This window comes from Protobothrops mucrosquamatus, unplaced genomic scaffold (assembly GCF_001527695.2).
Source record: "Protobothrops mucrosquamatus isolate PMUCROS unplaced genomic scaffold, P.Mucros_1.0 scaffold244, whole genome shotgun sequence".
In the NCBI taxonomy this organism is placed as follows: Eukaryota; Metazoa; Chordata; class Lepidosauria; order Squamata; family Viperidae; genus Protobothrops; species Protobothrops mucrosquamatus.
In genome coordinates, this window is record NW_015386594.1 from 102184 (window position 1) to 127084 (window position 24901).

Genomic DNA, 24901 nt, shown 5'->3' on the forward strand with positions numbered 1-24901 from the left:
TTTTTTATTTTCCCTGAAGGAAAATGGACCATTGTACCTCTGCAAGACTATGAATTTCATCTTACCTCTGTTAACTTACAACCATGTCAGTCAAACAATGGTTCCAAAGAAGGAAATGCAAGTAATTCCAGATGGCTTATTCATGAAATACTTTATGTAGTCCTAATCTGGAAATCAGATGATACTAATGGACCACTCCAATAGTGCTGGCTGATACAAACATTCCTAAATCTACAACTCTCCATTATTCTATGGAATATATTTCAGTGATTTTTCAGTCTTAAGCATCTGACAATATCTTTCTTAACAATGTCATTGTCCCACCTGGAACAATGATTCACTGGACTCTTGATATTATCTGAACTTAGTTTTCTTACTATAGACATTTCTTTTCCTAGACAATCAAGAATCTACAGTTCAACCCTGAGCTATATTCTCCACATTCGTAACAACTTGAGCAAGTAGCATTACTATAGCCATACTGCTTCCATCCATCCATCCAAATGTGAATGCTCAGTATAGATACTAGACTCCAGAGCATTTTATGCTCATCTCAGTTCAAAATCTATGAGGGAAAAAAGTCAATTCAAATGATAATTTATGTTGGGAAGAGACTGATTAATTGAAAGATCCTCTTTTCCCAAGAACTGGCAAATCAGAACGTTCTCCTGGTGCAGAAATCAGAGCATCTAATGATCAGGGGTTTGCACTATAAAGACTCTTCAGTTATGGACCTTGAGAAATAGGAGTTTCCAGGAAAATTGACAGATTTTTCAAGACTGGTGAATTATGTGTCTATTCTGCTAACAAGATCTCCAGTAGAAAACAATCTTTCTCCTAATGTGTAACCTCTGTTAAGGGATTGAAGAGGACCCCTTCTGCACTCACTTGAAGTATTCTACTACTGAACTACAGCATATGCCATGGTAAAGCAAAGTGGGTTTACACTTGAGAGTTTTCTCTGCAAATTAAATACAGACATCTTTTACATTAATAATGTTAAGTTCTCCTTTGTTGCTATCTTACATTTTCTAATATAGAACCTTACATTGCTTTCATGTTGTTTTTTGGCTCCAGAGGGATTTCCAGCACCTTGGTGTTGCCAATTATTTTCTCAAAGCTGGTGGTAGTGACTGTTTTCCCTGTGATGCGATGGACTTGGTAAAAAGCATGTGGCTTAAGAATCCTCTCATCTGCTGTTCCAATGAAGATCTGAAGGCCCAAGGGCTTGTGGTCCATATAACCATGAAGCTGGCAAGAGAACAAACCATTTACACAATTATCTCAACGACAAATACAGCAAGAATTGAAATATTTTAGCAGTGTCAGATAAAGAACACAAAAAGCTTATAATTGCTCATCTTATTCCCTGTGGTAAGTGAAGATCACCTCAAGATAAACAGGCATTTTTTTTATAACTTAAGAAAGATATTTCATTTCCTTTCCTTCAGGCTAAAATAGTTTTGCAAGAAAAGAACATGGATAAATTAACTAATGAAGAATACTGCGTAATAATGTTATTATCTCTTGTGGCTTTATTTTGCAAGACTGAAATATGATTATTCCCGATTATTATTTTCCAAAAATGAGATATGTGATAGTTCTAATAGGAGCTGTTTTGAAGTTTCCAATCTTATTTTACTTGGTAAAATGTTTGCTCTTAGAATCTTCACAGTTTTCATAATTGGAATGTAACTTATTGAACTGTACAAAACCATCAACCATTTTTAAAATGTCTTTCAAAAAAATTATGTGTCTAAGCTCACTTAGACACCTCTGCACTAAATGTGTCAAAGCCATTGTGTCAAATGGAAAAGGAAAGTAGCTGTAACTTCCCTATTATGATAAAAAAAAACCCTGCATGTACACAGAATTATTAAAACTATTAAACATAAGTGCCTAAGCACTGGTAAAAGTGAAAGCATCAGTGAAATTGAGAGAGAGAGAGAGAGAAAAGCTAGGATTGCAATAATTAGTCAGTTAATGGCTACAGTTCATTAATCAAAGACATTTTGCTCATCTAAAATCAAAGCCAAAATCAGTCAGACCATAATCATTATAGATCTTGATTAGCCTTTCCAGTCTTCATTATGGGCTCTTTGTCACAACCACATTATTGAGCATGCCTCCAGTATTCAAGTCAGCAGAAAAGCAATTTTTTAAATTTATACTTTAAAACCACCCAGTAGCTGAAGCTCTCAGGGTAGATTAAAGTAAAATACACTAAAATACAATTTGAATAAAGACATATACAATAAGATGCAAAATAAAAAAAATCATATAAAACAGGCTGATCACTAACATGTGTTAATAGTGTTTCAGAATAATATTACTCCATGCTGGAGAATTCTGGAAATGCACACATCTTAAAGTTGCCAAGTCTGAGAAAACCTATATATAAAGATCACCTTTATTCTCTTTTTTTTCTGTGAACACAATGGCACACATTAAAAATGAAATTCTTAATGTTATATGTAGGGATCCTGTGTAAGGCCCCTACAAAAGGCCTATCTCTCCTGTAGCCCAAGCCAAAATGGTCACTGAAGGCACTATCCAGTGACCAGAGAGAAGAGGTCAGCATGGGGAAATAGCCAAATGAAAGCAGATGCAGTGCCAGACTGCACCATCACCCACGTCATCAGTGAGGCATCACAAAATATACAAATGACAAAACTTGAATCAAGAGAAAATGAAAAATACCTTAAAACTCAACTGCTGAAGTAATGTACACAAGCTGCCTCCTCAGTTGGCTAAGGATGAGATAAAAGTTGTATCGGAGGACATATTCTCTCAAAATAGTGAGTAGAGGAGTCTAGGGCAACTTGCCACAGCCATCTTGCTATGGCCAATCCAGCACAGTCATCTTGCCGCGGCCAACTCACCTTGGGACTACTTACCACGGCCAACTCGCCAAGGAACAATCCAAGTGGGATAACTCAACACAATAAATGTTATCCACCACTGTTTCTTCAACATTATTTCCATTTTTGTCAATGGAAATAATGCCAAAGAAATAGTGGCATATAATATTTATTGCGTTAAGTTATCCTACGTGGATTGTCCTGCAGTGAGTTCACCGCAGCGAGTTATCCCATTCCATGAGCAGACCCAGTATTTACAAGCCTTAAATCAGAATTAAAATATCCCCAAATATCACTGCCCAAAGACATTGGAAAGAGGCACTATATGAAGCAGAAGTTGAATTCTCATAAACAAGTGCTGGGTTGTCACCTGAAAAATTGAATCTCTCGATTGTTTTTCTGAGGAAAATCGTTGCTCCTTTTTCCTCTCTGACAAAATGATAACAACAGCAAACCCCTTCCAAGACAGGACGTCTAGAATCTTTCTTATAATGCAAGGAAAAACTTCAAAGCTTACTCTGAAGGCTTAATTTCAAATGGTAAGGCATCAACTGAATGCTTAGCCAAAGTTTTTGGTAGTTTACATTTCCAGTTTACAGAGCATTTCCTGCTTTTCAATAGCTGGAAATAATCTAGTAGTTAAAGAAATAATCTGTAATTATGATTAGATCAAATCCAAGGAAATGTGCGTGTGGGTGTGTAATTTATCATGAGGGTGTACAGTATATAAATACAATACACACATACACCATATCTATGTCCAGAGAAGAGATGTTTATATTAGTAAATAAAGTAAATATGTAAATAAAATTTGTGCATAGAAAAAGTAGTTGCAGCTTATAACGCGAGAAAATAAAAGTGCAGTAAAAAGGAATTGAACATAGCATTACAGTTCCAAAACCTAGTCACAAATCAAGCCACCAAACACCCCATTCAATCACAGTTTTTCATCTTGTTTTTTCCCTTCCAGAGAATTCAAAAACAGACTCAGAGTAGCGATGCATGTGTCTAGCACCCGACAGTATATATTTCAAAATTTAGGTAATGTGTTCAATTTCAATGTCAAGTTATGGAGACCCAGCAAGGAATATACCTTGTGCTTTCTGAGACAGGCTCCATTCAAAACCACACATACAAACAAATGCAACTCCATACTAAAGGCTGATGCACATGTTTGTCCAACAATAATAGGTGCAATAGCTCAGCAGCTAGAGATGCTGAGCTTGTCAGTTGGAAAGCTGACAGCCTGGATTCAAGATCCGAGTGCTGCATGATGAGGTGAGCTCCCATTACTTGTCCCAGGTCCTGCCCACCTAAAAGTTCGTAAGCATGCAAATGCAAGTAGGCAGAGGCGTAGCGTGGGGGGTGCAGGGGGGGCTGGCCGCACCGGGCGCAACATCTGGGGGGGCGCGCTCGCACTTGCAGCTCTCTGCCCCTGCCTGGCTCACTCACTCTCTCTGCAGTGCTGGCTGTGCGAATCCGATCCGATCCGCCGGGTCGCCGACGCCGCCCACTGTGGAGGGGGGCGCAAATTACTTGCCCCAGGTGCTGACAACCCACGCTACGCCACTGCAAGTAGGTAAATATGTAACACTTCGGTGGGATGCTAACAGCGTTCCATGTGTCTTGGCGTATATGTAGTCATGCTGGACACATGACCGTGGATGTGTCTTCAGACAATGCTGGCCCCCTCAACTAAGAAATAGAGATGAGCACTGCCCCTAGAGTCAGACATGACTTGAAAGAGAAAACCTTTAGTTTTACCTTTAGTATGCAACACCTCTGGCTAACTATTTGGATCTCAATGCTCAGTAAAGTCTAGTGCAGACATGTCAAACTCGCAACGTCACGTGACATTGTGCAACGTATTGGCACTGTTTTGCCATTGCCGGCAATGGGGTGGGTGCGGCTTCTGCGTGATGCGTCCAGCCCACGGGCTGGCAGATTGATACCCCTGGTATCCTGACAGATTCCAAAATGATTGCTTTCTCTCTCCCTTGGCCTTGATCTTGATCAGCAGAAGCCACCTTTCCACAAAGTCCCTGATATGACATTACTCTGCAATAGTGTGTGCAGCTGCTCTTGTTGACAAACCCAACTGCTTTATTCAACAACCTCTCCCTCCTGCTTTTCAGTACACCATGTTGGTTTGACAGCACAGAACAGACTGACAGGAGACCTTCTTCTAAGATTTCAAATTTGAAGCCAGCCTTGTAAATCAAGGTTACATAGAGCTGCTGTGACATTTTTTACTTGAGTGCAACAACTTTTGCTGTAGATCTACTATGAAATACAGTCACAATTTGCATGTTCTGTAGAAAAGGTTTGAGAGGATGCACAAGTAACTTGTGCTTCCTGTCTCTCCCAGGTTTTGAGAAATGGCAGGAAATGCTCGCACCCATCCTTTGCGTGAAGCTCAGAAACAGAGGAAGAGGAAGCACAGGTCAATCACAGAAAAAGGTACATCATTATGGACCTAAATATTGTCTCTCTCCAAGTACAATCCCAGTACAGGAAAAGTACAATCCCCTTTGGGAGAAGCTGAGGTTGTCTAGGAGTGGGGTCTCTTATTTAAAATGTCACTTTCAGGTTGAGTGAATTTGCAAGATGTGCAACCTTAAAAGCCGTTGTGACAAACAAAAAGCCAAACCTACACAAACAGACAAACAAAACAACAGAACATTAGGAAGAAGTTTAACCTTTCCTTAATATGAAGCTATGATCCTGGGAAAGCAGAGTGGAAATTTATTCTTAAAGCTACAAAACAGCTACAACTTTTTGAAAGCTTATAATAGTTGTGTAGAGACTGTCCCAAGATTTCTAGGCCTGCAGTCGGGCAGTGATGTTTCTTGTGCATGCATAGCTATTCCCAGAAGATCACAGGAGGACCTCAAAACAGCCACACCAAGCTTCTGAGCAGTTGTGGCTACTTCAGAAGTGGATGCAAGCAAAGTACCTCCATGGAATGATTTACATAGTCCTAATAAATATATACATATCTTTGATCTACCTGGATAACTGTATGCTTAAGGTAGTGTAAATCACATTTAACGTCTCCTTCTCTAAGGAATTCAGAATAGCTCATTCAGTCCCACCTCTTGCTGATGTTATTAATCTTCTAATTGCCTCCCTCAAAATTTCTTAAAAAGCCTTTCAACAAAGATCTGAATGATAGAAGTGTGTGGGAAGGGGGCAAATGATATGCTAGCAGAGACATCAAATGTCAGAAAGCCACCTCCTAGCCTTGGAAGTACAGAAGCCATACAAAACCTGACATTGTCTGACCAAGAATGGAGACATTCTTAGCTCTGAGGGAGTTAAAACATAGGGACTGCCTTTTGATATATTTTCTATCTATCTCGAAATACTTTTTTCCCTTTAAACTCTCTGAAAACTCTTTCAAGGCACATTAGCAGTAACAGCCATACTGTGGCATTGCCTAAAGTCACATGAGCCAAAATGAAGGTTTACAAACAATATATTATAGATTTTGAGTTGGAAATGGCCTGTAGTTTCAAACTTCCTAATTTGCCAAAAGACTATTAACAGCTTGACTTAAGGAACTCCAGGATGCAACTGCCATAGCAAAACAACAAAAAGATCCCCAAATCTTTTGGATTTTCAGTTTTTCATCAAATGACTACCTACCATCAGAAATAAAAAATTGACACCATACATCCCAAATCCCCCCAAATGAAGCAGAGCACTTCATAAAATACATGTTTGGATTATAAACTGTTTTCTACTGTTTTGACACTGATGGTGACAGGCCGAAACAAAACTTTATCAAATGAAATATGTATTTAAACAAACAAGTTTTTAAAATGTTCATGGCAATCTTTCTCTATGCAAATATTTATGTATCCTGTATGCGGCGTATGTTTGGAGGAAGTAAAAGGAGCCTTTGGTTTATTTAAAAAGTGAGCTGAGCATAAAAATGTTCAGTAAAGAATAACAGCAGCTTTTGAATTGGATTCATTACATGAAGCATAACAGAGCCAGAATTCCTGTGCAGACTCCAGACCAGAGAATATCTCTTTCATTATTAACACTCACAATTACAAATCAAGCCATTCTATATTTCTCACATCACTGAAAATTGAAAGCAGACAAATCTACCGCATAGCCAACCATCTAGCTGAAAGGGAACTTGATGGTCTAAAGACACGGTAAATTTGTTTTCAATTACTTGGTCCACATATTTGAAAAAAAAAATCTTGATTAAACTGTACAAAGCAAGCAGGGCCAGGAGATCAGAGAACAGAAACATTAAGCTAATAGCATCTATAGGGGTTTATTTTTAAGTTTCTTTTTCTTTGTTCTCTATTTTAACAGTCAGCAGGAGGTATCTCTGCCTAGATTAATCCACCACCACCATCACTACCTACCCCCCTTCCCAGAAAAAGACCACATGCAACTTCTAGATTGCCTGGCTGGGTTCCAGTCTGCTTAATGAAGAAGAACCCACAAGACACACAGTCTTTGAACCCATTTTGCTTTCACAAATCTAGCATCAAATATTCAAAAGCCCCCCCCCCAATTCTTTCATATCCTTTGTATGAATTTAAGAAAGAAAAGGGAACAAATCTGCAAGCTTTATTTGTGCAAATAACTTCATTAACTTGGTATACAGTTCTATACAAGTGCTAACAGAAATGGACTCATCCATAAAAATGTGGATTTCATCATTAAACCAGCATAAGAGTTTGTGGTTTATGATTCATAAAATCTCTTTGGCTTGTCCTGGACCAAGGTTTTTATAAAGTATGTAAAATGGTCTTTTAATTCTGAATGATTAAAAAAAATACATAAGTCATTCCTACTAAAAACCCTCCTACGCTTTGTGCAAAGAGGATCCCTGGGAGCATCTATTTGAGGGAACAACCAGCCCTGGATCCTCCTCAAGGGAGAGAGAACAAAATGACGACTTTAAGATCTCGATGTAATAGATATTCCCCAAAATCATTATTTTCAGATTACATAGTTGATTCTCAAAGCAGTACACAACATTAAAGATTACCTAAGGACAGTTGTGCACGGTTGAATGGTGATGCTTTAAAGCAATCCTGAAATAAAAAATAAAAAGCTACAAGGTTTTGAGAAGAATACCATGAATTGATCTTGACTGTTACCTAACAAACGGAAGTATCCTTATATTTTTCTTGGGAACAAGTGGAAATTTCCTGACAGTAGAACAATTAATCAGTAGAATGGCTTGCCTTCAGAAGTTGTGGGTGCTGCAATACTGGAGGCTTTTAAAAAGAAGGGCATCCATTTGTCTGGGATGGTGTAAGGGCTCCCACTTGAGCAGGGGGGGATGGACTAGAAGACCTCCAGGGTCCCTTCCAAATTTGTTATTGTGGTTGGGCACTGCTCTCTTTGAGGGCTTTTGGACTTCTTATTCTAGGTTACACTTTGGAATGTTCTCGTAGTCTTTCATCAAAGTACCACCTAAGTGCCATCTACCTTAGCTTTTTTGAGATCAGCCAAGTGATGCCATTTGCCAAGATAGCAAGAGTTTGTTTTTGCTGAAACAAAATTTGAAGGAGGGGAGAAGGAAAGCAAACATTTAAATCAGGACTGGATTTTTGCAACAAATGGCTCAAAAATTTCTGAAAACCTAGGCAAGTATTAATAACAATAACAATTATAGAGTTGGAAGGGACCTTTGAGGTCTTCTAGTCCAACCCCCTGCTCAGGCAGGAAACCCTATACCATTTCAGACAAATGGTTGTCCACTCTCTTCTTAAATCTTTCCTGTCTGTTTGAAAGTAATCTTCATCTTTGGGACTTTCAAAATTAATTACTCACAGACTTATAAGCATGCCTCAGAGATATTGAAGGTTTGGTTCTAGACCACCACAACAAGGTGAATATTACAATAATGCAAGTCAGAGGAATCTTTTTGCTTCCCGGTGCATACAAAAATTATGTTTACATTATACAATAGTCTATTCAGTGTGCAATAACATGATGTCTAAAATCAATGTATATACCGTGATTTAAAAATATTTCATTGCTAAAAATTACTAATCATCGTTTGAAACTCCAGCAAGGTTTTTTAGGTGGAGGTTCTTGTAAAAAAAATGTAGTATCTACAAAGTGCAATGAAATGAAATATATCTGTATTTCGACTAGCTCTGAAAAAGGCTCTGTAACTTTTGAGTGAGATAAGTAGGTAGATAGGTAGGTAGATGAGTGGGCTGATGGATGAATGGAGATAGAAAGAAAGAAAGAAAGAAAGAAAGAAAGAAAGAAAGAAAGAAAGAAAGAAAGAAAGAAAGAAAGGTAGGTAGACAGACAGACAAACAGACAGACAGGTAGGTAGGTAGGTAGGTATGTAGACGGACAGACAGTTGTTTTTAAGTCCTCTTCCCTCTCTATACCTCTCTATCTGGCTTTCTCCTCCTTCCTACTATTATCTGTCTTTTGTCCCATTTTGCCAACTTTTTTTTTGTAATATATGCTGATGTTTAACACAGGTAGTCCTCAACTTATGATCAGAATTGAGCCCCAAATTTATGTTGCTAATTGAGACATTTGTTAAGTGAGCTTTACCCCATTTTACAACCTTTCTTGCCACAGCTGTTAATTGAATCTTTGCAGTTGTTAAATTAGTAACACGGTTGTTAAGTGAATCTGGCTTCCCCATTAACTTTGACTAGTGCAAATGTGTGTGGAGCCTTCTTGGCTGCAGGATGTTTTCTGCCCTGTGTCCCTTCACTGTTGAAGACAGGCGCAGACTGTTGGGGATGAGTCTGTGTTGTCTGCATCTCAAACTGAAGCGCAAATGGTTCATGTAGTCTGCAATGTTTTCTGGAAATCCGTTCATACTTCCTCACCATTTGAAGGGGGTTCATCTCAAAGTGAATAGCTAAATGTCTATGGAGATTCTCAGTCATCCAGGTCATGGCTCCACATACATTTGCACTACTCAGGTTATCCTGAGGACACAGGTAGACCTCCAAATAGCTTCAACGACTCTCTAAAAGAATGCAAATGACCAGCTGTCTTCATTGGAATATAAATCCTTCCATTCCCCACCATCTAGTGGGAGCTGAAGAAACGTCGAGAAGTGAAACATCTTCAAAGAAAAACAAGAAAGTCCAGTTGCCTCCTGAAAAAGCTCCTTTGGGACAACCATGACCTGGATGACTGAGAATCTCCATAGATACTTCAGATTATGATTGCTGTTTGATTGTTTGTATTCCTCTTTGTTTGTATGTTATCCTTATGTAGAGTTTACAGAAATAAATAGTGAATTTAAATACTTCTCTGCAAATTACAAACATTGGCAAAGCTAATTAAGGTTTTTCAGTTGCAAATAGATAGAAGACTTTGCTTGCTTTTCTAGATAGCAGGATCAGATAAGTGACAGCACCTGCTCAATCTTTGCTAATCTGAAAGGGTTATGCAGGTTAAGATTCAGTTAGTACAAATTTAAGAAACAGACAGGCTGTAAAATAGACTGAGACATGAGATTAACCTTGGAAAAAGACAAACTATTTTTGTTAAAGGCCAAGTTTTTGTCCTTTATTTTTTGCTTCTAGGAATATAAAGGATTCATATCAAGAATTAATGGAAAAGGAAAAAGAAAAGAAACAAGAACGATAAATAGGGATGCTGAAGAGGATCTTGTCTCTCATATTAGGTGAGCAATTCAAAACAATCCTCCCCCAAAAGTGTATATATAGAGTAGACTGGAGAAAAACCAATGCATTTGAGTCACATTTACCAAAAAGGGAAAGACTAGCCAGACATGATGTGTACCTTTCCATATTCTATTTTGGGGTTTTATTTCTTTCTTTTTGTAGAAATGGACTCTTTTCTTTTGCCTACTACTGGAATATTAACAGTGCCAGACTTGGTCTCTGACCCAAGGAAATGCTAGCTACTCAGGCAGATAAATAAATAATTCTGAAAACAAGGGAGACTTTTATTGCAGAAATTAGAATATATGCATGATTACATTTCATTTACCAGCTCGCCCTATCTCAAAGAAGCGTAAGACGATAAAAATCTAAATGTTCCATTTCTATTTATTATTATTGATTTGTTGCAGAGTCAACCAGATGTTTACACTGGATTGGCATTTTTATCTACCTGTCAAGTCCTTCCCAAGGACCTGGGATAGGCAGATGTTGATGTTTGATGGTGTTAAAGGTATCGTTGCAGGATGTAAGCTGTTATGAGTAAATTGCCTTTTGCAATTAACTGATGGTGATGTCAACCTCCAGCTCGAATATCTTAATGAAGTCCAGGATCATTTTCATCTCTGAAAAACTTTGTCAATGCTGATGGTGTTCAACTGGTGGTCCAGTGATTTAAGATTGCTAAAGGCGCCTGTAACTATTTGCTTTCTTTTGCCAGAGTTTTGCAATTAAGAATCCATGGCTCTGTTTTTACTTTCTAGGAATGCTGATGGACTGCTACCTGTATTCTTGGAAATCAGAACAGAAAAATGGAATCTGTCATTTTGATTTTAAAGAGAGACACCTTCCCTTTGTTGTTGTTTTTTTTCCTTTTAATTAAAAGTGCCTCTTTTTCAAATAGGGGAAGGAACAAAAGTTTCCACCAGCATCCAATTGAAAATCCCACAAACAGACACTGGCAGGCAAAATTTCATTTTTAATGTGTGCCATTGTGCCCACAGTAAAAAAATGACAATATTTCTATTTCTATTTCTAAAATGATTTGATTGTGTAGTTTTAAATTAATTCCTGGTGAAACCTTTTATAATCTTACGGGAAGCAATTTTAGCAACCAATAAAGAGCATGTGTGTCTGCTGTCAGCTTTTTCAGAAACAGTGTGGTGATTCAGAAATGCATTTGTCAACTTAAAAAAAAATAAATAGGAAAACAGAGTCCCTGCTGCCTACTCTTAATTAAAGGCAAATACAAACCAAATGAAAACTAACTTCCTCCAACCTTTTCCCTTTTCCTGCTGTGCACAAGAAGATAAGAACACTCTTGAAAGAGAATTTTCCCCCCTGGTGCAAAAAACCCAGAAATGCCTAAGAATTTCAAGTCACAACTGCCAGTGGATAATAGTAATAGTAATAGTAATAGTAATAGTAATAGTAGTAGTAATAGTAGTAGTAGTAGTAATAATAATAATAATAATAATAATAATAATAATAATAATAATAATAATAATAATAATAATAATAATAATAATAATATAAAAAAATCAATGCCTTTAGGGTCAATTCAAGTTTTATTCTAAAATTGCCCAAATGCACTGTAATATCTTATCTTATCTTATATACAGGGTATAGCAAAAATGAAGCTCCACAGATAAAGTTAGGCCTCATTGACAATTTATTGTATAAATTACATTAAAAGTTTGAATTGGTTGCCCTGTTCTTCTAAACACATTCTTACTCACTTGATGTATAACTTCTGAACATTCCTAAGTACAGTAACATTTTCTCTGAAAGAAAATTAATTAATAAAGCATATTGTGATTGCTCTATGGAGCCTGACTTTTTATATATACCCAGTCTATGTGTTTCCATGTAAAGATTACCTTTTTTTTTTTTGGTAAACTGAATGTTGTGAGGGTGACCAATTCTAATTTTGTCAACAATTTTGACAATCCAATTGTTATAGCTCCTAATGCTGCAGTAAGTAAGTGTCAGAATTGCCATCCTGATCTCTGGCCTTGCTTCACTACATGCCAGCCTGCCATAGACTATTGTGTGTGGGGGGGAAGGGAACTATGCAAAGGGAAAACAGAAACCACTCATCGTCCCAAGACACTGGCTCACCATCCCAAGGCCAGGGTCCTGGGAATGGAATGTAAGGGCTCTCCATCCAGCCTGCCATTGAAGGGACTGTAACCAAAATAACTCCTTCAAATGTAACTGGACAATGGGGAGATAACAGGGAGGGGGAACGAAAAAGGGAAATTTAACTGGGGAATCTTCTCACGCAAAACTTTAGTTCTGGCTTTTGCTGTTCAGTAACCATGAGGCTTTAGTAAAAGTATGCCTTTTGCACAAATGGAGTCGAGGGTCTTTCCATCCTAGAAGACGAAGTCCGGGCAGGTGTGACAGTAAGAGGAAAAGTTCTGCCCCTTTACTCCATAAAGTAATTTGTAATTCAGACCTGATATTTTACAATATTTTCAAGTTTGATTATAGCTACTCTTGTACCACTTGGCACTGACCTATTTATCAGTAAAAAATTTATTCAACTATTGTGATGTTTGGTGTTGTGTCCTATTGCTGTTTTTTGCATGTACTATTGTATAGAGAAAGGATTTGTTTTTTTCATGCCAAGCCCTAACACTTCATCTGTTGTTGCCCTATAGTGATTTCTACATCAGACGTGACATGCCTAGATTGTCCTAATTTTCCATGTATAAACCATAAACCAGCGTGGGAGAATACTCTTCTGCAATAAAACAGTGTAATGTATGTATCAGAGAAACTGTAATTTCTGATCATAAAACATTGTAACTATATAACTTATATTAAGGGCCACAGCTGTCAGTGCATAGAAACACACATGGATGCATAGGCATTTTAGCATAATGCATTCTGCATTCTTAATTTATTTTGTCTTTTTAAGGGATTTGGATTTTTGAACAGGGGGAAGTGAAGGAAATAGACAATTGTGGAATCTAAAGTCACAGAGACAGAGTCTCTCTTTGGCTTTCATGAATCTTCTCCAGCACAAAAAAACTGTCATTAATATGATAGCAATTCTGACCTGAAACCGATCAGCCACAATCAGATTTCTTAAAGGGAAGAAAAGTCAAAAGGGCAAGTGAAGTTTTATAAGTGTTCTTATGTTAACCATACATCCAAACTCAGAAGACAAATTCTGAGAAAAGATGTTACTAATGCCAAGCAAAAAAAGACAAAATTTTCAAAAAAGGGAGAGAAATCAACAGAAGAAGACAAAGAGAGAGAGAGAGAGAGAGAGAGAGAGAGAAAGCATGTTTTTTTTTAAATTCTCACCACTTCCTTCCCCTTGTTCTTTTAATACACATATATCAATACACTTTGCTCTGCACCAGACTGGTGAGGTCCATGCAAATTGTATGAAAATAGTCTGCAAAAATATTGGCTTCATGTCAAGCTAGCATTTTTCAAGTGCTATGGCTTCAGTTGGCCAAGGGTGTTTCTACACAGAATGAAAGGTAGGTAGGTAGGTAGGTAGATAACCACACAATCAGATAAATATACATTATCCCAGCAACTGTTAAAGAAAAGCAATTTGGGAAGAGGATGGTTTTCAAGGGAGAAACTGCATGTTTTGCATGTAGGCATGTATATAAACATCACTTTATTTTTTCCCAAAAAATGTTCTGTTGTATTCCCCCCCCCCCCCCGCCCCGGAAAACTTTCCTCTGCATTCTGTCCCTTTACTGTACCAGCACAATTTCAGATCTTGGGTAATTAAAATGAAATTTTATATCCTAGGTAATTAACATATTTTAGATCCTGGACAATTAATATGACAAGGAGTGTATATGGATGGGGTAGCATACCTGCTAATATATTCTATGACATCTGGCAAGCTCCATGCCCCATGTTTTTTTTAAAGACTCTTTCAATTAAAATGTTATTGGGAAGCTAGCATGTTGAGAGGCAAAATACCCGCCTAAACTTTACTTATATCCTTGATACTGCCTCTGAGCTCCATCAACATCCCATCAACATCCTTAAAAAATAAAATGCTGGCTAGCTTGCTGGCTGCATACTAGTGCTTTTTAGCCCTCAGATATATGGTTATCCTCAGCATGGGAACCATTTAGTGAGACTGCCCAATGGTCTACTGTACAAAGTGTGTTGAACCTTGCTTAAGATATGTATTTGTAATTATAAGCAAAATAAACACCCATTCAAAATGGACTCCATGAACATACCTAGGTAATTCCCTTGACACTGATTTGTCAAAGATTTCTTCCTTTTTTTTTCAGTTTCCAGATCTGTAATCCTTAGATTTCCAAACAGCCTCCCCTCCACTGCTAACATGATCCAATTCTGTTTACTTCTGTGGGAATCAAGGCAAGGCAAGCTAGCTGTTGCCATCTATCAAGACTAAAGATAAATGGGCATTTTAGCAGACAAGTCTTTGAGGAATGGGATTTTTGTCTGAAACACAGAACCACCTCACTGCTTCTGAAAGAAATCTCCTGGCTAATGCCAAGTCAAGCAGAAATGTAAAACCCTAGCCTCTTTGGACCCCAAACTGATGGACCACTTCTGAATTTATTATAGGAACAGACAATGTCATGACCTTTGGATATTATGGTTAACTGCCAAATCCTTTCCATGGGGTTCCCTCTATAGCAGTGGTGGCGAACCTATGGCATGGGTGCCAGAGGCGGCACTCGGAGCCCTCTCTGTGGGCACACGTGCCGTTGCCCCAGCCTCGCCTCCTCCCACAGCCCCATCCTCTCCAGCAGCCCCCGTGAAGGAGAGTCGCCCCTGAGCGTGGCCCACTCGGAGCAGCGGAGCCAAGGACATGGCAGCCAGGCAGCATAGACAAGACTCTGCCCTCACACCCGATCTTGCACAGTTGATGCTGCAGGGCGCGGGCGTGACCGCCATAGCGCTGCTGGGCTGCCTGGGTGATCTGTGGCGGGCCCTGGAGGCAGTGAGTGGCCCTGCAGGCAGGCGGGGTGGGGGATGGGGGTGGAGCGGGGGCGGGGCCAGTTTTGGGGCACTCGGTCTCTAAAAGGTTCGCCATCACTGCTCTATAGGGCTGAAGGATAAAACAGTGCTAGGCACTGCCTACCTCCTAAACGTTACCTATCTATTTTCTAAAGTCATTTGCCAAGATCTTTCCTCAAGATTGCTCTTTTATCAAAGGAAAACCTTTGCATCTCCAATTTTTGAGCAGGACCTCAACTGAAGAATGTCCTTTTCTGAGCAGTTACTTTGCTCCAACGCAGTGCAAAAGCGAACTGAGCCTCTTTGTTCTTCCAACATCTTAAGTGTTGCTGCTAAAACAGCTCCCTATTATTAAGGTTTTATACATTCATATAGTTGTGTCATTTTTGTTGCTGCAAGTTGCAGTCTTCCATGCAAACCATGGACTGCCCCCATGCAAACTGTTCCCTGAAGTTCCAGTCAAAAGGTAGTGTGCACCTGTTTATCTTTTGTGCTATGTGGCTTTTTAATGGAAAAGAAACATAAATGAAGAAAGCCAAGAGTGTTACAAGTAAAAAGGCAATATAAATTCCCCCTCACCTCAGTTTTATAAAAGATAAAATTCCACTAAATCTGCAAGGTGAACACATGATATAGGAGTCTGGTAATTACCTTGAAGAAGGGCATTAGAGAAATGTTTTGAAATAATTTAAGTAAAAGGAGACTTGAAATGTCTTTACAAAATTGCAGAAAAGTAATTATGGCTAAGAATCTGTGGCTACCACTTCATTTCATTTCATTCTCTTCATTTCCCATCCTCTGTGGCTATTTTGCTCCAAAAATAAAAACCACCATTACCAAAAGCTGTATTTCTTCCTTAAAAACATTGGCTGGTGCATTATTAGATATGATATGTACACTTATAGTATGTACAGTATGTACAATTTTTTTAATGAGGCAGAATCTCATTAAACAGTGGAAGTTTTGGACTTTTATCCACAGTGTTTCTATTACAATAAAGGTAAGAATAGTTAATGTTTAAGAGTGTAAAACCACATTTTATCAGGAGATGTAAAACAACTCTCAGATATAATTTAGTCTGATACCCAAAGAAAAATGACAAGCAGGGCAGGATAGAGAAAACTGATTAATTCTCATTTCTTTAAACTTCAGCTCTGAATAAATAAGTTCTATTTTTAGCTATCATGAGTAATAAAATGTGCGAAAAACTCCCCAAATCATACATACAGGTTATTTCCTACACTTAGGTACAATCCTATAGCAACATCAACTGATTCAATTCTACTCATTTTTTGAGAAGAAACATCCACAGAAAATGGGGCTGTCTCCTCAAAAAAGTTCATGAACAGCATGAATCAACACATTGATTATGGACTTCCTTTTCTCTGAACCTAAATCCAGATCTCAGTTTGATTGCTCAAAGCCTAATATCATCTATTCAATGATGGGAAAACAAGTACCACATACACAAACTGAATGCAGTTATCAGCAAGGAATTCAACATTAAAAAACCTAAGATCATGGCATCCGGTCCCATCACTTCCTGGCAAATAGAAGGGCAAGAAATGGAAGCAGTGACAGATTTCTATTTTCTTGGGTTCCAAGATCACTGCAGATGGTAACTGCAGCCATGAAATTATAAGACACTTGCTCCTTGGAAGGAAAGCTATGGGAAATCTATTAAAAAGCAGAGCCATCACCTTGTTGACAAAGTTCTGTAGAGTCAAAGATATTGTTTTCTCAGTAGTAATGTATGGCTGTGAGAGTTGGACCATAAGGAAGGCTGAGCACGGAAGAATTGATGCTTTCAAATTCTGGTGTTTTTGAGAGTCCCTTGGACTGCAAGGAGATCAGACCGGTCAATCGTAAAGGAAAGCAACCCTGACTGTTCTTGGGAAGGACAGATACAGAAGTTTAAACTCAAATACTGTGGCCATCAAATGAGAAGAGAGGACTCATTGGAAAAGGCCCTGATGTTGGGAAAAATTGAAGGCAACAAGAGAAAGGGACGGCAGATGATGAGATGGTTAGTGCATTTTGTTCATTAATGCAATGAACACAAATTTGGGCAAACTCTGGGAGACAGTGGAGGACAGGAGGTCTGGAGTACTGTGATCTACGGGGTTGCAAAGAATCAGACACAACTTAGCAACTGAATCAGCAGGGAGTAATCATTTCTCAAACAATCTGTCATCAATTATCAGCAGCAAGGGGCAGTTTGAATCCCCACTCAAGTCTTCTTGCATTTTTTTTTAAACCACAGTTGGTCGAATTCAACTTTACCAAGAGGCAAGGATATATTTATCACATCCTCTCTGAATTGAGCATCTGTGCCAACCACGAAGGAACAAATTTTCATGTCAACACCAGCCTTTGCCCCCCAAACAGAGGCAGTTATTGCTAGCCTCGGCTCTTGAACAAGACGTTAAACATACAAAAGCCCATGTCCTTGCTGAATGCCTCTCATCCTGCCAGAGGCTCTTCATTTTAACAGACAGGCAATTGTTCTGGTGTTCTAGAAGCACTTTATAAATGCACACCCTTCAGTGGAGAGTGCCAAACTCCTGAGACCAACATGCAATGAAGAGGAAGTGGCATCAGTTAGCACAACCACAACATAAAGCTTTGGGGGATATCAGATCCAGAGGAGTACAACATTCTTTTCAGAGAGAACGAGAGAGATTTTTAAAAATGAATACTTATTTTTCAACTCTTCACTCAGTGTAGCAGCTGTACCCGTCTTCAAACTCTTTCTTGAATAATGTTAGTATGGGGGCATGTAATTCAAAGCACAGAAGATCAAATTGCTGAACTAGAATTTATTAATAGATTCTTCTCTATTTGTTTAGGACTTAGGAACCAAACAGGTTGCTTAATTTGGAGTTCTAGCTTACATTTTTGGTAGTTGTGCACATGGCTACCTCAGCTCAAGTGTTGCAGAAAAAGTAGCAGAGGTTTAGGAGATTTCTAGAAGCAATGACAGTGTCTTGGATTATTAGAAAGGATTCATAAACTTTAAAAAAAAAAGTGGTTCCTCAGTTAAACGAAAAGCAGAACTTGCGGCTGCCAAATTTTCACTCAGCCACTTGACCAATGCAGAATCTCAGGACTAAAAATACAATATGAGCAGGTTTCCTGCTTTTGCATTGATTTTGCAAATAAATTTCTACATCTCTGTAGTGCTCTGTGTGATGTCAGTCAATATGTGATTCCAAGGCTAAGCAATATTCAAAAAAATAATGATTTCATATTGTGCCTAATATTCTCTACCTTGCCACAACCTCAGGTCATGGTGAATGCTTATATAATCTGCTTGGCTAAGCAAAATACAGTTTGGGATAATAACCAAATGTATCAAGATAACTGGGCTCATTTATTGCATAATGTGGTTGTATAACAACCACACTCAAGTAATCTGAAAACCATATGCTTTTAAAAATTTATTTATCATACTTATATAGCCATCCATCTGTCATGAAAGTGTAGGGCTTTGCATGATACATGAAATTAGCTAACTCAGGGGTAGACAACCTTGGCCTTTTAAGACTTGTGGACTTCAACTCCCAGAATTCCTGAGCCAGCATGGCTCAGCTTGGAAACCTCTCCCTTTCCCCTCAGCATGGCTGGCTCAGGAATTCTGGGAGTTGAAGTCCACAAGTCATAAAAGAGCCAAGGTTGCCTACCCCTGAGCTAACTGCATATTTAGCAAATGATGACTAAAGAAATCATAGTTTAGCATGATGTATAAGCCAAGCTAGTTTTGTGCATTGTTATCTCATGATATTGCAGTTCTGAATTTCAGTATTGTAGCTCTGAATACTGGCACTAGTAATAGGTGACCTCAGATGCCTGAAAGATTTAAGTAAACAAGAGCAAACGTATCACATCTTTTAGTATGCCAGCCACTGTTTCCTGGAAAGCCAGCACAACTGGAGGCCCCAAGTTATATTCATATAAAGTAATTTCAAGTAGCAATTAAAAGAATCAATGAAAAATATGTCTGAGCTCGACAAAACAAGTTTCAAATTATCACCCAGAAGTGCAACAAATATTTCAGATGTAATCATGGATGTGAATAAAGCCACCTGTTTTTAAAGCATACAAAGGATCATCTATGAATAAGGCTGTACAGAGAAAACATTAAAAGAAACAATTTCCTATGGAAGATGGCTGTTGTTGTTTTTTTTACAAGATATAAGTTGCTCAGATGGACCAAATACTATTCATCTAGATTTACAGCAAGAAAATCGTTAGCTTAATTGTGTATCAGTTACTACAGTACAGGGGAAATAATGCTCTCGCATATCAATGCAGGAAGCCAGATTTATATACAACTTTAACTATTGCACTTTCTTCCAAAGTTACAATGACTATACAGGTTATACAGTGTAAAAATAATAAAATTCCCTCCTCCAGAGAGAGGGTTGGAAGTCATGTAAATCCTCCTACAAAGGGGCATGATATATCATCTGTAAATCTTTGTCCAAGAGCTGAAGGACAACTGGATTGTACTATATAAACACCATTCTCATAGTTTCCTCCAGAGAAACATGGAAACTACAGTTTAAAACAGACTTTGAGAATTCTATTATAGATGTGTCACAATCTGACTCATACACAAATCAATATCACTGGATTCCATGCAGAGAGCAAGTTATCCATTTTATACTTGGGTAGGAAGACATTGGACAATTCAACTGTACAGATAGTCCTCAACTTACAACCACAACTGAGCCCAAAATTTCTGTTGCTAAGCGAGACAATTGTTAAGTGAGTTTTGCCCCATTTTACGACCTTTCTTGCCACAATTGTTAAGTGAATCGCTGCAGTGGCTAAGTTAGTAACACGACTGTTAAGTGATTCTGGCTTCCCCATTGACTTTGCTGGTCAGAAAGTTGCAAAAGGGGATCACATGACTCTGGGACACTGCTACCGTCGTAAATGTGAGTCGGTTGACAAGCCTCTGAATTTTTATCAGTCGTAAGTGTGAAAAACAGTCATAAGTCATTTTTTTCAGTGTCGTTGTTAACTTTAAGCGGTCACTAAATGAATAGCTGTAAGTTGAGTACTACCTGTATTATCTATCCATATGGGACCTTGGATAGTGCCAACTGGTTTTACCATCTATCAGCTACAAACCAAGAAGAAAGCTCTGTGGAGGACCCAAAGAGCTGTCTTCTCCAAAGACTCACAGTTGGGTAATCAATGTCATAGAACAGAACACTTTTAAGGCAAGACACTATGTATAAATCCATGGTGTTGAGCCATAATGTATGTTCCCCCTCCTTTTTTAAACAAATAAACAAACAAACAAACAGATTTGTAGGGGTGAAGGACAGGATATTTCCTAATCCAGATTATTTCAGCCTTGCCCATTTTAAGCATTGTTTGGAAAAATTCAAAGCAAGCATATATGAAGCGTATTTAAGTTGGGGAATATATAAGGTGTTATATGTGGAACACTTAGGACCTTCCTACCATTTCTTAGAAGCTTCTTCCTTTTTCTTCTTTAGAATTAAGGAGGCAGTTGGAATGGTGTAGGCCAGGGGTAGGCAACCTTGGCTCTTTTATGACTCCCAGAATTCCTGAGCCAGCATAGCTGGTTGCCTACCCCTGGTGTAGGCTTAATGTAGAGATGGTGGCTGGGTTCATACAACAATCTAACCTCTAAAACCATATTAATAAAACCTAAAACCAAGTTAACCCAGTTTTAGAACTGAGATGTTGCAGAAACCCGGCCACTAGTCTGCACTATATTGTGGCTTAATAGTAAGGCCTGATTTATACAAAGTTAGCAACTGGGATCCTACTATTCTCTGCATCCCATTTTAGTTTGGTTTGGTTTGTGGTTCAAACCGAAGCAGTGGGTACTTAGCCACACACTTAAAGGGCACATTGAGGCATACTGACCCACACACCACACTCATAATCATTTTGTTAAACCAGCAATTCCAATTAAAACTTTCTTACTAGACCACAAAGAGCTAATGTACCCATCTTTTGTTCTCTGAACATTTTTTTAGCTTATTTGATTAGGGCTGGCATCAGGCTGAGCTAAAATATCAGTGCTGCTTCAGCTCTTGCTATACAGGTAGTCCTCGACTTACGACCACAATTGAGCCTAAAATTTATGTTGCTAAGCAAAACATTCGTTAAGTGAAATTTGCCCCACTTTATGACCTTTCTTGCCATAGTTGTTAAGAGAATCACTGCAGTTGTTAAGTTAGTAACACGGTTAAGTGAATCAGACTTCCCCATTGACTTTGCTTGTCAGAAGGTCACAAAAGGTGATCACATGACCTTGGGACACTGCAACCGTCATAAATATGAGTCAGTTGCCAAGCCTCTGAATTTTGATCACATGACCATGATGCTGCTGCAACGGTCATAAGGGCAAAAAACAGACATAAGTCACTTTTTTCAGTGACATTGTAACTTTGAATGGTTGCTAAATGAACTGTTGTAAGTTGAGGACTACCTGTAGTACCAGAATATATACTCCTCCATCAAAAAAAGAAGAGATTCTTGCTTGCAGTAAAGCATCCATGGATTGGACAGAAGGTGAGACTAGATGATCTCTAAGATCTCTTCCATCCCTTCCATTTTATAACAGTATTATAGACAGACTTTAATATGTTTTAACCAGATATATATATATCAGAATACCAGAAGGGAAGGCAAAAGAACCAGAAATCCCCTGGAATAGTTTTACTCAAAAGGACGTCTAAAGTTTCATCTCTATTAAGTACATTTGCCTCTTCATCACTAAAAAAACAAAAAGCCTTGGAGAAATCAACACATTTAATGTTTCTGCTTTGGATCTCAGCGATAACACATTATTCAGTACAGAGACCTCATATTTTAATTCCAACTAAACTTGACTTATCCAGCAAAATTGGCTTTCATTTACACAACTGTAAAAAAGGCAAGAGAATATTTTAAAACAGGATGGAATCATTTGCGACTTTCCAATTATCATCTGACTACAATCTCCATCATCCCCATCTACTGTTCATACTGTCTAGGTTGATCAGATAGCAAAGTCTAAGTCCTCTCTAGGGACATGTTTATCCAGACACACTTCTGGACACACAATTCAACTTGTCTATTGACACAAGTTTTAATTGGTGTGTATGGTTTATTTGTTTTTGATTGAATTGTATTTAATGGGAAATTTATTTGCCTGTTTTCAAGGTTTAGACTTTTGTATCATTGATAGAAACCTCCTGTGTTCATTTTGGTGGAAAAGATGGATATAAATTTAATAAGTGGGAAGGGAAGCAGCTTTCTACCCTTGTTTTAAAAATGTCCTGTGGTATCCATGACCTTAGTCTAACTTGCAGAAAAATCAGCAAAATCTGCTCCAACTCATTCACCTTTCTCTCACGAATTCATGAACCCAATTAACCTATGCCACTGTATCTTTACAACAGCATAAAGTTTACAACATGCCATCAAAAACCTCGTTGAACCAAATGCCAACTGTGGCAGGCTTCAATTGACCTCCTTCTTTTCCTTATCACAGTTCTAACCATGCCAATGAAGAGATCTTATATTGGCATCACATAACAAAGATATTACAGGAGAAAGAAACAGTATGGCCAATAAACACCGAACTGGCTGCTTGATTTATGGCAGCTGTTGTACAAAAGGTGCTTCAGTCCACATGTCTCCAGCAAAATATTTAATCAGAATAGAGCTGGAAGGGACCTTGGAGGTCTTCTAGTCCAACCCTCTGCTCAAGCAGGAGACCTTATATCTTTTCAGACAAGTGGCTGTCCAGTCTCTTCTTAAAAACTTCCAGTGATGAAGCACCCACAACTTCTGAAGGCAAGCCATTCCACTGGTTAATTGTTCTCACTGTTAGGAAGTTTCTCCTTAGTTCTGGGTTGCTTCTCTCCTTGATTAGTTATCATCCATTGTTTCCTGTCTTGTTTCTGGTGCTTTGGAAAATAAGTTGACACCCTTTCTTCTTTGTGGCAGCGCCTCAAATATTTGAACACAGCTATCCTGTCACGTTTAGTTCTTCTTTTCTCTAGACTAGCCATACCCAAATCCTGCAACCGTTTTTTGTATGTTTTAGTCTCCAGGTCTTTAATCATCTTAGTTGCTCTTCTCTGCACTTTTTCAAAAGTGTCAAAATCTTTTTTGTTATGGGGTGACCAAAACTGGATGCACTACTCTAGGTGTGGTTTTACTAAGGTTTTATAAAATGGTACTAATACTTCACATGATTTTGATTTATATTTACACTATATATTTACACTGCAGTGCAAACTATCCTGGAAAAGGAAATTCTTCCAATTTTATTTCCATACTCAATTACACTAGAAACAAAATTATTGGGTTGGGGGTTTTTTGCAAAGCTTTCTACCAAATTTCAAAATGGTTCAAATGTTAAGGGCCAATGTAGGATGTTAAGTGGTATCTCTTTAGCCTTATTAATTAAAAATTGATTCAGCTGATACATTTACAGCCTGTTCTTTTCTGTAGCCCTAGGAAATGTCCCTTTTTTGTCTTCGCTCCCAATTACAAAATGTGCTTATTACATGAAAACAAAAGCCTTATTTATCTGTGTATAAGATGGCATCTTTTGGAACTGAGCTTCTAAGCTATATAAGCAGCCAGAACAGAACAATTTACCAGTAGAAGTATGGGTCTTTTGCTTCCAGAGAAGCAAAAATACAATTCAATCTCTTTAGCATGAGAGGACAGCAGAAAAAAGGAGCTACAGGCTTGAGTGAGTTGCCAACTTCTGTTTTCAAACAATAATTCTGTTTTTCCAGACTAACAGAACAGTGTTTTTCAAACTTGATCTTTTCTGAAACCAGTCTGACCTAGTGGTTAAGGTACCAGGCTAGAAACCAGGAGACTGTGAGTTCTTGTCCTGCCTTAGGCATGAAAGCCAGCTGGATGGGAAAGTCTCTCAGTCCAACCACCTCACAGGATTGTTGTGGGGAAAATAGGAAGAGGAAGGAATATTAGGCATGTTTGCCACTTGAATTATTTATAAAAAATATAAACATATACCAACTTTAACAATCTTAGTCTAGTAGACAATCAATTAAATATGAGCCAGCAATGTGTGGCAGCAGCCAAAAAAGCCAATGCAATCCTAAGTTGCATTAACAGAGGGATTCAATCAACATCATGTGAGGTACTAATACCATTCTATAAGGCAGGAGTGTCAAACTGCTGGCCCGCGGGCCGGATGCATCATAGCGAAACCGCGCACACCCCATTGCTGGCAATGGCAAAAAAAGTCGTGATACATCGCGACACGTTACGCGACATTGCGAGTTTGACATTCCTGCTATAAGGTATTAGTAAGACCACAATTAGAATACTGCATCCAGTTTTGGTCACCACACTATAAAAAAGAGGTTGAGACTCTAGAAAGAGTGCATAGAA

The 24901-nt window shown here is 38.4% G+C and overlaps 1 protein-coding gene across 1 annotated transcript in view; it reads right to left on the minus strand.

Annotated features, from left to right (window-relative positions):
• Positions 1-24901, minus strand: part of NFATC2 (nuclear factor of activated T cells 2) — a 108043-nt gene that overhangs the window by 61284 nt on the left and 21858 nt on the right. Inside the window, exon 4 of the mRNA XM_015814368.1 lies at positions 1049-1251. Coding sequence (XP_015669854.1) covers positions 1049-1251 — 203 coding nt within the window. The remainder of the gene's footprint in view (positions 1-1048; positions 1252-24901) is intronic.